Source organism: Dipodomys ordii, unplaced genomic scaffold (genome assembly GCF_000151885.1).
Source record: "Dipodomys ordii isolate 6190 unplaced genomic scaffold, Dord_2.0 Scaffold234, whole genome shotgun sequence".
NCBI lineage: Eukaryota > Metazoa > Chordata > Mammalia > Rodentia > Heteromyidae > Dipodomys > Dipodomys ordii.
The window spans coordinates 1,476,287-1,491,947 of record NW_012267450.1 but is presented as its reverse complement, the minus strand read 5'-3'; the positions used below and the strand labels follow the sequence as shown (position 1 = coordinate 1,491,947).

At 39.7% G+C, this 15,661-nt stretch overlaps 1 protein-coding gene across 1 annotated transcript in view; it reads right to left on the bottom strand.

The window, feature by feature from the left end:
• The window catches only part of Lancl2 (LanC lantibiotic synthetase component C-like 2 (bacterial)), a 53,477-nt gene extending 38,871 nt beyond the window's left edge, over positions 1–14,606 (bottom strand). The window contains exons 1-3 of the mRNA XM_013035968.1: positions 14,345–14,606; positions 5,198–5,315; positions 535–742 (exon numbers count right to left, since the gene is read on the bottom strand). Coding sequence (XP_012891422.1) covers positions 535–742; positions 5,198–5,315; positions 14,345–14,551 — 533 coding nt within the window. The 5' untranslated portion in view covers positions 14,552–14,606. The remainder of the gene's footprint in view (positions 1–534; positions 743–5,197; positions 5,316–14,344) is intronic.
• Between the last annotated feature and the right edge of the window lie 1,055 nt (positions 14,607–15,661).

Sequence of the window (15,661 nt, the reverse complement as noted above, 5' to 3'; positions counted from 1 at the left end):
TTTGGATGTTAGGATCTTGTTGGACATTAACTGGGAAAGTTTTTCCCCGTTGTCCTTTGCTGTGCAGAAATTTTTTAATTTGATATGATCCCATTTGTCAAGTCTTTTTCCAATTTGCTGTGTTCCTGAGACTTTCTTCAGAAAGTTCCTGTCTATGCAATAAGTTCTAATGTTCAGTAGGTTAGTTAAAAAATATTTAAAAATATTCAAGTTCAAAATTAATATTTAAAATATTAAAACTGAAACATGAGTTTCAAATAAGAATTTGGCAATAACATTTCCAGTATAAAAAATCTTACTTTGTGTTGGGTGCTAGTGGCTCACTCCTATAATCTAGCGATTCAAAAGACTGAGTTCTGAGAGTCACCCAGTCCAAGCAGCAAAATTCATGGCACTCTTATCTCCAATTAACAACCAAAAAGCCAAAGTGGCTCAAGTAGTAGAGCGCCAGCCTTGAGGGAAAAAAATCTAAGGGACAATGCTTGGGCCCTGAGTTCAAGGACTAGTATCAGCACAAAAACAATAAAATCTTACTTTGTGATGCACTCCCGAGACTCACTCTCACTTTTGAGTTTATGATAAATCACAGCTCCCACAGCAAGGGGACCAGCATCTCCACATAGGAAAGTGACTCTTCGACCATTCAGATTCCGAAGTGTCCTCTTTACATAATCCAGAGATCGGAGTAGGTAGGTCTGGTCACAAGTGACCCGGTATAGCTGCAGGTACAAAAGGGCTATGCCTGGAATAGAAAAGCATTACTACTGAAAAATCTTCAGGATATTATTTTGTAATCACAAGAAATTCCCTTTTTTATATGAACACTCACTTTCTGAGGGGCAACATCAAAAAGTACATATATATATATATATCTTAGAAATGAAAAAAAGAGGTCAGAAAGATAGGAAAAAACAAAAATCAGTGCTTTGCTAATTGACCTGGCACAGTGATTCAACGCCTTATTCTTAGACAAGAGAAAACATATCAAGGACCTAATCATTCTAATTAATTTTCACTCATTTTAAGTTTGTATTTGATTTCCTTTGTATCTCAAGCTAAATGGATTTTTTGCTTTAGTTCCCAGAAAACAAATCATCTTTCATTTTATCCAAATTTAAGTAGTTACTTCTCTTGATTTTATACTTTCTACATTTTCTATTTTCACTCCCCCCACCCCCAATTTTGTTTAGTGACCAAGCCATTCAGTTGATCAACTAACCAGTAAGGCAGATCACTCATTATGGAACACCTACCATATGCAGAAGACAGTTACCAGTACAGTGGGTATAGTTATCATCTACCCAACCCTCCATTTCAGATTAAAGAATAGAACCAGATCTTTAGATGAACTACAGAAGAGGTCTTCATCTAAAAATATTTGGAGAATGACCTGCATGGTTCTTAAAGAAATACAGTCTACACTGGATGCTGGAGGGTCCTGCCTGTAATCTTAGCTATTCAGGAGGCTCTGCCTGAGCAGGAAAGTGATAAGACGCTTATCTCCAATTAACAACCCAAAACCAGAAGTGGAGCTCTTCTGTTTGAACTCCATGAGTATGTGTGTTCTAATTTTCAAAAAATAAAATTTGGATAACTTATGTAAACATACAGAAAAACAAGAGTTAAAAGCTAAAGACTTATGAATTCAAAACATAATAGTCATTGAAAAAAACATACGAATAAGTACTCCTTGACTAACTGAGAAACTTCTCAAAACAGGATGCTAACTGGTAAACCTGAGGAACCCAACAGCCTATCATCATATGCAAGTATTTGAAAGTAAAAAGAGGACAAGTAAAATGGTCATTATGTTTTATAATTTTGTTGTTGTTCAAAAGCAGACTAGATAAGATGAACTTTGGCAACCAGGCATAGAAGTAAGGCATAAAGAGATGAATGAGCTAACAGTCCTGATTAGGTTTCAGTCTCTGGTCAGTCTGTGCCCTAGACTGTGAATGTCACTGTCCCCTGTCTGCTCCCCCACCCCCCTTTTCTCCTCCTTCTGCAAAAGGTGTAAGGATATCCTCCAAAACTCAGTGCAATGACTTGGTAGAGCTCCTGGGAGAACAAAAGTGGAAGGCCCTTATGACTAGATATCCCTGGAATTCTTATCTCTCAGATTTGTCCACAGTTAGCATCCAAGAATTTGTCAGGTTTTCCTGTTGTCAAATGAAAATTAAGGAAGGTCACTGTTTCGGATTGAGCTTCTGCATGAGGCCCCAGGAGAGCAAACCAAACCAATGTGGAGTCATTTATGCAGAGGCAGGACAGACGAGGTACATAGAACACAAGAAATAGAAATCAGAATTCAAAAGTAAGCATTATATTGATGTTGAAGCTGACTAGAAACACACAGCACTGGTTTCTTTTCTTTCTACTTCAGACTACTTCCCTAAGTAGTGTAACAAAGACCTCCCCTATCCAACTCTGGTCTTATTTCACCTACGGATGAAATAAGCATACCTTCAAGAAAATATCCCAGTTTGTTCCCTCCTTCTTTGGAAAAGTGGTCATTAAAAGTCACAAGAAGCAGAAGTCTAAGGATCCAGAATTAACTAGCTCACACTGAAGGTCTCCAGGCCAAGCTGATAATAATGGAACACTGCATAAAGATTGAGATATACTAGGTGCCTAGGTCAAAGGAGATCATTTTTCTTAAGGATGGTAGAAGTGAGGGGATTCCCTCCCCCTCACTTTTCCAGGTCATTTGAGTTCTTCCTTTCCTATGCTTTGCCTATGAGGCATTATCTGTTCTTTTCTCTACTTGCTGTTAAGTCTCTTGCCCTGCATTTCTGCTGAAACCTCTTTTTTTTCTGCAGAAAATTTAAGGGATGAATAGAAGACTCCCTTTTCCTTCTTTCAGGGAACCTTAAGACCCTCACCAATCATTAGTGTCAATGGTAAATATTACATAATCCAAAACTTTAAGGAAGCAGAGAGAGCTATTATTCCTGGAAATAGGAGATGCCAACCTACCTTAGCCTACTAAGCAAAGTCCTCTAAAAACCCCTCCAAAACTTCAATTAACTTGGTGTTAACCAAACAGCTTTTGTCCTATTGTTCTGTTTTCTTTCTCCCAACTTCAGAAAGCCCACGGTAGTGCCATTGCCAACTGGGATTTGGAGCTGTAGAATGGAATTTCCTTGGCTTATGAATCTATGATCCATAGATCAAAGCAACTTGATCTATGGAATGTCTTGTCTTTTGGCACTACTCTAAATACTGGTTCCTGGTTGTTGGGGCAAAGTATTTTGCATTTTGTGGCTACCCTTCTCTGATGATCTAAGGGAGTTGATTTTTCAATTTGTTCAGTTTTTTTATGATACAATGATGACTTCTAAACTTCTTATGTTCATGTTAAAGAGTTTGTCCCAATCCTCTGAAAATAACTCCTAGCCTATTACTGTGGGAAGGTAGGATGAACTCTGCCACTCCTGGATGCTTTAACTTTGTTTATCTGCTATACTACTGTGGCTTTCCTTTACTCTTCACTCTTGTGTGTCATAGTTTTGCTGAAGGAATAAACTGTGGATGCTGTATTCATTGCTCTTATTTGTATAAGGAGAAAAGATGGAAAGGCAGTGACTTGAGCTAAATCCATACTTCTTTCTGAATTCCAAAGCCCTACTATTATTTTGTTGTTGTTTTGGAGGGAGGAGACATCCTAGGGCTTGAACTCAGGGACTGGGTACTGTCACTGAGCCTTTTTGCTCAAGGCTAGCACTCTACACTTGAGCTACAGCTCCACTTCTGGCTTTTTTGGAGCTTAGTTGGAGATCAGGGTTTCACAGAGTTTCCTGCCCAGGCTGGCTTTGAACCATGATCCTTAGATCTCAGCCTCCTAAGCAGCGAGGATTCAGGCGTGAACCACAAGTATCTGGCCTCAAAGCCCTACTATCTTAAACCATTAAAACTAAATCCTTCATGATGATTCTACCATGATTCCAGAAGATGAGGATTTTTAAGAAAGTTCATGACCAGAGCTTCTAGTGACATCATTCTCGTAGTTTATTATAAAGCTCTCTCAATGACTTAGATTGATTCTTAACAGTCAGGGAATTAAAAACTCTTTTCAACAGAGGAAATGCCATAAGTGAAAGACTTTTTAGAGAAATCTGTGCTACTAATAGCTATATAATTTTTTCCTCCCTAAATATATTTTCCTCCCAAATATATTCTTTGAGTTTACTTCTGGTTAACCAAAAATGACTAATTTTACATTCAGGATAAATTTCTTTGGCTTTGTAAATGAACTGGGTTCAAGTGTGTCTGGATTTAGAAATCTGAAACAATTAATTCTAATATTACTATGTAACTGCTATATTCATAAAAGGCAAATAAATTAAATACCACTGAAATGAACATAATTACTAGAAATAGAAACAGAATTTAAAATTATTAGGACTATTATGTTTGGCTATATATCACTAAACTAGGTGTCAATTCATGGTGGCTCTAACATATTTTAACTCTTTTAGCTATTTATTAATTTGGTAAGAATAGGTTCTAAAATTATATGTAAATCATCTTTAGCAATTTAATCAGACTTTAGTCAAATCCCTGAGAACAAGATCTCTTTTTTCTTTTTAAATAAAATAAGCCAAATGGTTATTACAATGTTCTATCTATCTGTTACAACAGTATAAACATAAAAATTAAAGCAACTGAATTTTTAAATGAAGAAATTTTTGCTGTTATTGTGAAGTGTACTACTAATAACTTATTTTGCTGTTATAACTAAAATGAAAGTTAAAAACATTTTTGTATAAATGATACAAACAATACAATAAATAGGGAAAAAGATTGAGAGACACCAGAGAAACCATTCAAAGTTGTTGCAAATGCTTAAGCAACAACAGAAAAAGAAGAAAAAAACACAACCAATATAAAACTTGATCTTAAGGTAAATTTGTTCTTAATACACATTTTCACATCTATATGTTAGATTATGTAAATGTTATGAAAATATGACACATTTCCTATTAAAGACCAGAAAACATTTTCTAAAGAAATAAAACCCCAAAGCATCTCATCAATGAAGATATAGTTCAAGATTTCATTTCAAGTATATAATTCATTACCATTTTCGAAGAAAAGAAAATTTCAAAGTCAAGTGAAAAGAAAATTTCAAGGCCAATTGTTACATCTCAGAATCCACAAATAAAGCACATCAGCTACTCATATTCCACACTCTTACCTGTCCAGCCAGTGTAAGCAGAGCAATCATGAGGGTCAGCTGTCTTGAGTCCTTCTTCCATTTGCTGTAGAAGATCTTTGATTTTGGTCTGGATCCTCCTTACGAAGCTATGAATAAGCTAAGAACCCAAAAAAGAGAGATTTATTATGTTTGTACATGAATAGGACAATGTTGTAATAAAAATTACACAACTTATATCTTATTAGGCCAATTTCAATGCCTCTTTGGCTAGAGTCTACCCTGGTTTTTTTTATAAGGCTAATATACAACAAGTATAGCCTGTATGGATTACTCATAAGTAGTATCACAAAAAATAATTTATAGAAACCAAAGAAAAAAGTAGAAAGGAAAAATAATCAGATGATTTGACTACAAACACATTTTAGGTTCTGTATGGTAAAGAAAGAAAATGGTTTTAAAAATTAATGACAAAGAAGAAACAATTGCAATATAAATATCATAAATAAAAAGGATAGAGCAGTCAGTGTCAATGGATCATGCCTGTAATCCTAGCTACTCAGGAGGCTGAGATCTGAGGGCTGCAGTTTGAAGCCAGACTAGGGTGAGAATCTTATCTTCAATTAACTGTCAGAAAGCTGAAAGTAGAGGTACAGCTCACATGGTTGAGCACCAACCTTGAGCAAAAAAGCTAAGGGACAGTACCCAGGACCTACTTCAAGCCCTAGTACTGGTACATGTACATGCATGCACACACACACACACACACACACACACACACACACTCACACACACACAAAGATACAGACACATACTATATATATACTGTATATGTGTGTATGTATATATATATATAATAGGAATAAATCCTAAATTATATAAGAAAATCAAATGTACAAAAATATTAAATTATTTGATGACTAATGAAATACAAATAAGTACCATAGTTTACCTATCAGATTAATAAAAAGGAAAATTTTGCAAAAACTAAGTCCCAGAGTTCCTAAATGCCTAAAAGCCTTATTCACTACTGTAATTTTTTTTTAAAGAGACATGTATAACATTTTAAACTATTCAGTTGATAGTGTTAGGATCCTTTCCACCTTCATTGATTTTTAAAAGCCTACTGTTTACATCAAATGCTTAGGGTCTTAAAATCTGCTATAGAAGCCAGGTACCATAATCCTAGCTACTCAGGAAGCTGATATCTGAAATTTAAGAATGTGGTTCAAAGCCAGCCCAGGCAGGAAAAGTCCAAGAGACTATTATATCCAGTTAACCACAAAAAGCCAGAAGTGGAACTGTAGCTCAAGTGGTAGAACACTAGCCTTGAGCAAAAGAGTTCAGTGCCAGTGCCCAGGCCCCATGTGCAAACCCCAGTACACACACACACACACACACACACACACAATTTGCAGCAGTTGTGGAATTGTTTGATTTTACTTTTGCCTTATTTTTATTTTTTTGTGCATGGTGAAGCTGTTATTAGGCACTCATAAATTTATGACTTAAAATTTCCTTGACAAATTGACCCATACTCATAATCAGATGTATTCCCTGTGAGGCTGTAAAGAAAAATGTCTGTGTTTCCGTGTAATTAGGGCTTTCAGGGAAATATTTATTCAAATTTGGAATTCTGGAATGAAATTAAGAATTAATTGAATACTGACTATACAGTGAGAATTTCAGAAGTTTACTTTACTCTGGTGGTATATGCTACACATTTCCAAAGAAGGTAGGAAAAACTAGACACCTCTAACTCGTAACATTGCATGCAGCAGACTTGTCTTTTGCACACAGACATTCCAAAGGGTTAGGAGTTAGGCAATTTCCACTGAAATTCTCTCAGAGGAGGATAGGGAGAAAATTGCCTTTAGTTTCTATCTAAGTGTTTACTGTTTATCCTTGCTCTTTCATGCTTGGAACCAACTTCGGGAGCTAACCTCTGCTAGATTCAAACTTTTCTTCTGCAGCTTCCTCACTTCTCTTAGGCTTCATGGAATTGAAGAAACTCAGGGCCTTACTTTGGGTTAAGTTTTGGCTTAGGAAAACATTTGTACTCATCTGATCTTTTATCCAGACCACTAAAACTTTCTTCATACCAGCTTTAACATTCATGTGTTCACTAGAGTAGCACTTATAACTTCCTTCAAGAATATTTCATAGGTATATATTTAAATTTAAATTCCTAGTCAATCATAACCTTCTTCTGTAGGGTTGGGGACCCTGTGGCCTGAGCATAAAGACCCATAAAATCATTTGGTATATAACAGACAAACATATGCTTCTCATTGGCTATTGACTACACATCTGTCTATATTGATAATTTTGTATTGCTTGCAATTAGTGATTTTTATAAATGATCCTTGGCATAAGAAATGTTCCCCACTCCTGTACAGGAAAAGTGAGCTAGAAATTGAAGGCTAATGGCAAGTTTTTGAACATCATTAAATTGGGCTGTAGGCATTGGTCAACAAATATCTTTATAAAGATGCTTACTTATGAAATAATAAAGACACTACACAAATAAATGTAGTAAAATTGAATATAGTCCATGACATATCACTATTCTCTAGGATAATGCTAACCAAATAATAGATTTCACTTTATCAATTTTTGATGACTTGAAATACTTCCTACAGTTTTGATATGAGTATGAATGTATTTTGCTTTGATAATAAATATAGCAGCAAGAATGACTGTCTGATTCCCCATTCAATCACTTAATAACTTTTTATGCCAAGTTAATCAACTTAAGTCTCCTGAGTCTTGTCCTTTGGATCCTATTATAATCAAAGAGATGCAGAATAATCTTTGAAAAGAAAGTCCTTTGAATAAGTCTTGAAAAGAATAAAAATTGAAGTACAACTTAATAGAGCCCACAAGGTAGTACCTGGCTCACATCTATTCACTGTAACTGTTAAAAAAATCAGAATTATGTTTATATTCAGAACAATGATTGCACTTATGCCCCAGAATAGTCATTTTCTTTGCTACACTCCCTTATGAGAAAGGGCAGTCATGTGAAACTTCTCACCAATTATACCAAAGTGTATGTCTTCCAGAAGAACCTGGAAGATTCTTGTTTTTCTTGATCAAAACAAAAAACACAGGACTCACTTTCTTGGTTTTTCTCCCCTCCCCCTGCTGAAAACTTGGGCATGACATCTGTTGCTACAGCTGCCATCTTGTACTATAAATACAAGAACAGATATGACAGAAAGACCAAAACAACTGCATAAACACTAGGATTTCAGCTAATCAATACCAAAAATTGTTTTACTTCTAAACTGTTTGGTACATGAGGAAAAATAATCTAATTAAGACATTGCTAAACTGCCAACTTCTTTTTATCTCCCATGGTGCTATGGTTTGAATTTCAGACCTTGAGCTTACTAGCTTGGCACTCTGCCATTTGAACCATGCCCCAGCCATACTTTTTGATGATTATTTTAAGATGGAGTCTAGTGGATTTTCTGGCCAGGTTGGCCTTAAACTACCATCCTCTGGACCTTAGAGAAGGATTACAGGCATGTGTCACTGGCCCTTGGCTCAAGGGTTCTGTGTCTTATAGTGAATATAAACCTAACTCACATTCATATGAAGTCAGCTCTCATACTATTTCAAAGCATATGCTGTAAAACCTGAATTCCTCACAAATGCTATAAGAGAGAGTGTGTATATATATGTATATATATATATATATAAATTTATTTTTAATTTTTTTTTGCAGAGCTGAGAACTGAATTCAGAGCCTGGCAAGTGTTCTTCCACTCAGCTATATCCCCAGTATATATATTTTTAAGGCATATTTTACTCTAGTTCCCTTTAATATATGGCAAAATGTCATTGCAAACCTTTATCCTTTGCTCTAAAATACAATTTCTAATCCTTTTTCCCCTAAATATCTTTATCTTACTATATAAATGAGATTTATAATTTGTTTATATTGGAGCTGAAGTTTCTAAACAGAGGAAGTTGCCAATGCTAATCAATTCTGTAACTATTTGCATTTGATGGAGATTATTGTACCAAGAGAAATTGTAACTGGTTCATCTAATTAAGTAATGGTATTATTATAAAAATAAGTATTCAGCACTCAGGTGCTCAGCAGTAAGAGTTTTACATGATATTTCCATCAGTCTTCTCATTACCCACTAATTCTCAGTTTTTTAGGTAAGAAAGTGATCTTACTTGAGGATACATTACAAAAGAAGACAGAGCTCGGGGTTGGGAAGGTGGCTCAGTGGTACAGTGCTTGCCTTGCATGCATGAGGCCCTGGGTGCTGAAGAGCTGAGGGACAGCGCCCAGGCCCAGAGTTCAGGCCCCATGACGGGACCCTCCCCCCCCCAAAAAAAATACAAAGCTCTTGTAGTCCTACTTTTATTTTATATTTGAATTTATCTTTAGAATTTGAGACTTGCACCTTTACTCACTCAAACTATACGAATATGAGTATACATGCTACATATAATGCATACTTTTGGAGTTATTATCTCTTAAGATTTTATTTTTCTACATGGTAGACTACATCTAATATTCCAAATGATGCATATTTCACTCATACTTATGACAAGATTTTATTTCTCCTCCTGACAGTGTTTCTTCATGGCAATAAATCTTAGAATTCATATGGAAGCTGGGTGCCTGTGGCTCATGCCTGTAATCCTACCTACTACTCAGGGGGCTGAGATCTGAGGATCATGGTTTAAAGCCATCTGGGTAGGAAAGACAGTGGGACTCTTATCTCCCAAGTAACCACCAGAAAACTGAAAGTGGAGCTGTGGCTCAAAGTGGTAGAGTACTAGCCTTGAGCACAAAAACCGGGGGATAGTACCTGAGCCCTGAGATTCAGCCCCAGGACTGGCACGCACGCACACATGCACGCGCGCATGCACATACACACACACACACACACACACACACACACACACACAATCAGATGGAAGAGATTCTTTGGTAAGAAGATGAGAAAAAAAGCAGGGGCAGGGGAGTGAGCCAAACAGACAAAAGAGAAAAGGACAGGTACAAAGACAATGGGTGATAAGTGTACAAATTACCCCAGTGTATTCTTGACAAAATGCCTTGGGAAATTAAGTTCATCCTTAGCCAATACATATTTTCCATGGATTTCACAAGAATAATTAAATAGAGTATTTCCAAATTGGTCATTTCCTCGTGTAGCTATACAGAAAGAATGCTGAAACCATCCCCCTCTCCAAGTCACATGAAAGAGACATTACTTGAGTCCCATCTCCTCCCTAGTACCCCCACCCCCCATGGCTACTCCTTATGGCTAATTATTAATCAGTTTGAGGTATGGACTTCTCTCTAGGGTAGAAAACCTTAGAGCCAGTTCTAACCAAATTGAGCCTGACTTTTGTACAACAAATGTCTACTTAAGGCTTCATGCATATAGGTTGAATCTTATGCATATATTTAAAACTATGGGATCAGATCCTTTCCAAAAATCTGTCAAGTCATTTGTCAAGTCATCTGTCCCTCACTTCCCTACGAACAGCCCACTACCATTACTATTAACTTCTCCCATACCTACTGGACCCTAGAAAGCTGAAATTTTCTTAATCATGCATACTCTTGAGCTACTTAGCTCAAGCCAGCCATTTCCCTTAACTGTGTAGTTTCTCTCTATTAAAGTCAACATGTCCATGCCATTTAGTTCATTTTGGTTTATTTAGTTTGGTTTCTTGCAGTGTTGAGGGGACTAACCTTAAACCAGAATCCTCCTACCTCCACTCTCCAGTATTACAAGAATTATAAGCCTGCATCATCAGACCAGCTTTTTTTTAAAAAAAAAAAAAGTTCTCATTTTACCTCTATTAGTGTGATTTTCCAAGATCTGCTTTCCAAGTAGCTGGGATTGCAAGAATGATCCACTACACCTAGCATTGTAGTTATTCTATTTATTTATTTACTATGGGCTATGTATGTATTCCTGTATGTATGTACCTATGTATTTAGGATAGGGTCTCACTATGTTGCCCAGGCTATCCCTAAACTCCTGAGCTCAAGTGATCCTCCTGCCTCAGCCTATTAGATAAATTATCTGCATGGGGGGGATGTTCATTAATGAGGAAAAAATTGCATTTCTTTGAGCAGTTGAAAAGCACTGATTTCTTTATATTTGCATACTATATTAAGATGTTAAATAAATTTAGAAATTAAAGAGCATCCACTCTTAAACAAAGATATAGAAAATTAAATAATTTCAAGGTAAGTTGAGCCAGTCTTGAATGAAAAAGTTAAGGGACAGTGCCCAATTCCCAAGTTCAAGCCCCAGTTACCACCACCACCACCACCACCACAGCATCCCCTCCACGCTCCCCCCCCATACTTATAAGACATTTCCAATAACTTAAGATTATGCTGAATTGTAAATCTCAAGTAGAAGTTTGTCTGATATCATTTTTCTATGGAAAAAGTCCAGGAGAGAAAAACTAGGAGAGAGTAAAGGAAGGAAGAGGTGACATTGTCCAAGAGGAAATGTACTTATTACCCAATTTAGGACACAGTAACCCCTCCATACATGACCTTTATAATAACAACAACACAGAAAAAAAAGATTTAGTTTGGAAAAGTTTGAAAATCCTTCAGATCTATTAAGTCCTTCAGAATTGGTTTTATGTACCATTTTGTTCTCAATCCTGTGCTATTCACAATCCATGTTCTCTAGCCAGGCTCATTTCTTGGCAGTCTTCTGATATGGTGTGAAATCTCTGAAGTCTTTGCCTATGCAGCTCTCTACCTCCACCTGGCGACGCACCACATATGCTTCAAGGGCAACAGAAATGCCATCTTTACCTGAAAAGCCTTCCCTGGTGCCAATGGGCAAGATTCTCTCTCCTCCCTTGTACTTTCATGATATATTTACATAATCTCACTTACTGTAACACTTTTTGCACATTTTTGGTGGGTACACTTCCAGCAAGTTCCACTGGCACAGTATCACAATCCTTTCTCTACTAGCCAATGGGCTATAGTCATGCCTTCTTCAGCCTTATGATCTCAGCCTTGGTTCAGGTTCTGAATGTCCTAGATTGACATTCTGTATACCCCTTCTGTTGACTGATAGTATATTACTTTTGAAGTTGAAAGCAGATTCTCCTAATTCCACTTGAGATTTTAAAATGGCTGCAGCTTTTTGATAAGTCAGCTGACCTATAATATGAAAGTCTGTATACCCAACCCTCAGGTGTTATGGAAGAAATAAGTGTTCACAGAGTCACTGAGCTTGGGGGAAAATTACTACATGGTACAAGGTAAGTAGTAAGAGGAATCTGTTTCCTGGGTGTCCTCTCAGCATAGGGCTACACTTCTACCCTGTATTAGCATATTCTCAAAAGTTCTCTTTACAACTGAGGCAGTCTCTCATTGCTCCAGTCTCATTCTGATTATTAAAATTTCTTTGTACTAACTCTACCTATTAAATTCTGTGGGATTTCTATCCCAATTGGACCTTAATATACACTAAATAAGGCTGATACAGTACAAAGAAGAATTTGAGGAACTACTACTTGGGCCAGCCATGATGGTTCACATCTGTAATCCCAGCTACTGCGGAGGTAGAGATTGGTAGGACGGTAGTTCAAGCTTAGTACAGAAAAAAGGTTAATAGGAGTCCACTTCAACAAATAAGCCAGGGATTAGAAAGCATGCTTTTAATCCCAGCTACATTGAAGTTGTAGGTAGGAGGATTGTAATCCAAGATGGGCCCAGGAAAAACCAAAACCCTATCTTAAAAAAAAATAACCTAAAAGACCTGACTGAATCAGCAGAGTGCTTACCTTGTAAATCCAGGCCCTGAATTCAAGCTCAAGTACCACCAAAAAAAAATGTATTGGCTTAATCATGATCTACCTCTAGGAGCAGGGTTAAATTCCCCTGAAGCCTATGGCTATGACAATTTCAAGTAAAGCAAAGAAAGGAAATGACTTTTTTTTTGTGGGTCATAGGGCTTGAATTTAGGGGAAAAAGCTATTACTTTGAGCCAGAGCTCCATTTCCAGGTTTCTGGAGGCTAACTGGGGATAAGAGTTTCACAGCCTTTTCTGCTTGGGTTGGCTTTGAACTGTAATCCTCTGATCTCAGCCTCCTGAGTAGCTAGGATTACAGTTATGAGCCACCACGTTGGCTAGAAAATGACTTTTAAGATAACTATTAATAGTATTTGCCACACAGAGCTTCTAGAATTAAAGAAACATTTATTAAACTGATTAGCTGCTTTTCATAACAGTTGGAGCCAGGTTGCAAAAAAAAATACTACAAAAAGCCTACTTACGGAAATACATGAGAAGAATCAGACTATTCATTATAGTCAAAAGATGGAAAAAATACACACATACATACAATGGAGTGTTATTCATCCCTAAAGAAGAGTGCATTGTTTGCAAGAAAATAGATAAAAATGGAAATCATGTTAAGTGAAATAAACCAGACTGAGAAAGACACATACTGAATGTTCTGGTAATAAAAATCTAGAACTAAAAAAAAGGGGGGGGAAATCCTTGACAATATAGGCATAAGTAACACTTTTCTAAATAGGATTCCAAGTGCTAAAGAAATAAGAGTAAGCAATGACGAGGATGAACGTATCAAATCGAAAAGCTTCTGAACAGCAAAAGAATGACCCGAATGGAGTCAAACCCGCACAACCCACTGAATGTGAGAAGAGGAAGGACTGTTTAGGGATGAGATCAAGAGGGGCGGAGGGGAAAGGGAAGGGAGTCACGGAGCCCCAGGGGGTGGTGGGGGGCGACGGGACAGGCATGACGCACACTCTCCGGAAAAATGCAGAGAGAGAACAGGTGGTCTTTGTGTGAGTCCTGCGGTTCTAGAGGCGGGGATGTGCCCGCAGGTTTCGGCTGGTAATAAAGTCCGCCTGTCTCACTGCCGCTACTGAGGTCCAGACACAAAGCGTGTTTCAAAGCGTGGTGCGCCCAGACAGCTTCTACCAGCGCTACCGAGACAACAAGGTCAGGGGCTTTGCAGGCCGTCTCCTTGACAACCGACCAGCCCAGGGCCCAGGACCCGGCGCGCCAGCCTCCGACAAGACGAGGCGTGGCGCGCCCGGGTGACGTCAGCGCGCCGCCGGGCGGAGCGGGTGGACGCTACCATTTGTTCCCCCCCCCCCCACCATCTGGCGGGGCCGGGCCCAGACGGCCGACTCACCTTCCCGTCCTGGTGGAAAGGAAGGCCGCTTTCATCCGTAGGGGGCGCGAGGCGGGCGCAGCCGGTCTCTTCCACCGCTCCGGTGAGGAACCCGGAGGCGGCGGCGGCGGCCTCGTAGTCCGGGAAGGGATTGGGGAACGCTCGCTCCTCCATCTCTGCCTCCCCTCCCAAGTGCAGTTTCAGCCTCTTGGACATGGTCTCGCCCATGTCCGCCGCGCGCGCTCTCCCGGCGCCGGGCGGGACGGCGCTCGAGCCGGGACAAACCTCCCGCGAGGCGTTTCCGCGGGAGCGACGCCCCGCGCGGCCCGGCTGGCGCGCGCCCACCGCCCCCCTCTGGGACCCCCGCGGCTTGGGCCAATGGCTTCCTCAGGAGGACCGCAGCGGCGAGCCGACGGGGCGGGTGGGGCCTCGACGCTGGCTGCAGCTGGGCGACCCGACCAGCCTCCCCAGGGGTGGCCGACACATCTGGCCGCAGCTGGTGGCACTGCACGTGGTGCCTCGGCCGGGCAGTCCCGCCGGGAGGAGCGGGACCTCCAGTCCTCCGCCGCCGCTTACGGTCCGCGCGCCCCCAGCCGCCTCTTCCTCCCCGGGCCGCGGCGGGTCTGGCCGCCGGCGAGGTCCGAGGCCGCGGGCGGCCCGCCGATCCCGGTCGCTGCCCGCGCCCCGCAGCACCGCGTCTGGAAAATGCTCCGGGGAGTGCACCTCGCTGCTTAACGACGATTTCCTAAAGAAAACCCAGTGAGGGGTACGTTCCTGCAAGGGAAGAGAAAGATAATCTGTGAAGAGTGGGTTGTCATTCAAGGTGTGTCCGGGGAAGCGCAGCCCCGGACGCTCCACCGTCCATCTGCATTTTCACCGGCCCGCCGCCGCCGCCCAGGTCCTCCGTCCCTGGTGTTGCACCAGTCACTGGGATAACAGCAGTTGTGTTAAATATATTTATATTTTTAAAAATCCTACAGAAAAGAATCTGAAAACCCCCTTTAAACATGCAAAGGATAGTCTCCCGTGGGAAGTGGGGTGGTGGAGATACAGTCCCTCCCATTCATCACCATTGGGTGGGGGGGTGTCTTGGAGGAGGAGCCACAGGCTTCTCTCCCCCCCCCCCCCATTTTGTTTCCAGTCCCATCGATTTGAATACATGGGCATCTAATGGAACAGCGATGATATGACAGTATACATAATCATCTAATTATTTGGTTGACCACAGAAATACCTTCAATATTCATATCACGGGCTGAGGGAATAAAACACACAAGCAACTAGAGCCTTGCATTTATATAATCACAGAAGATAACTTCATAATCTTTACCGGTTCTC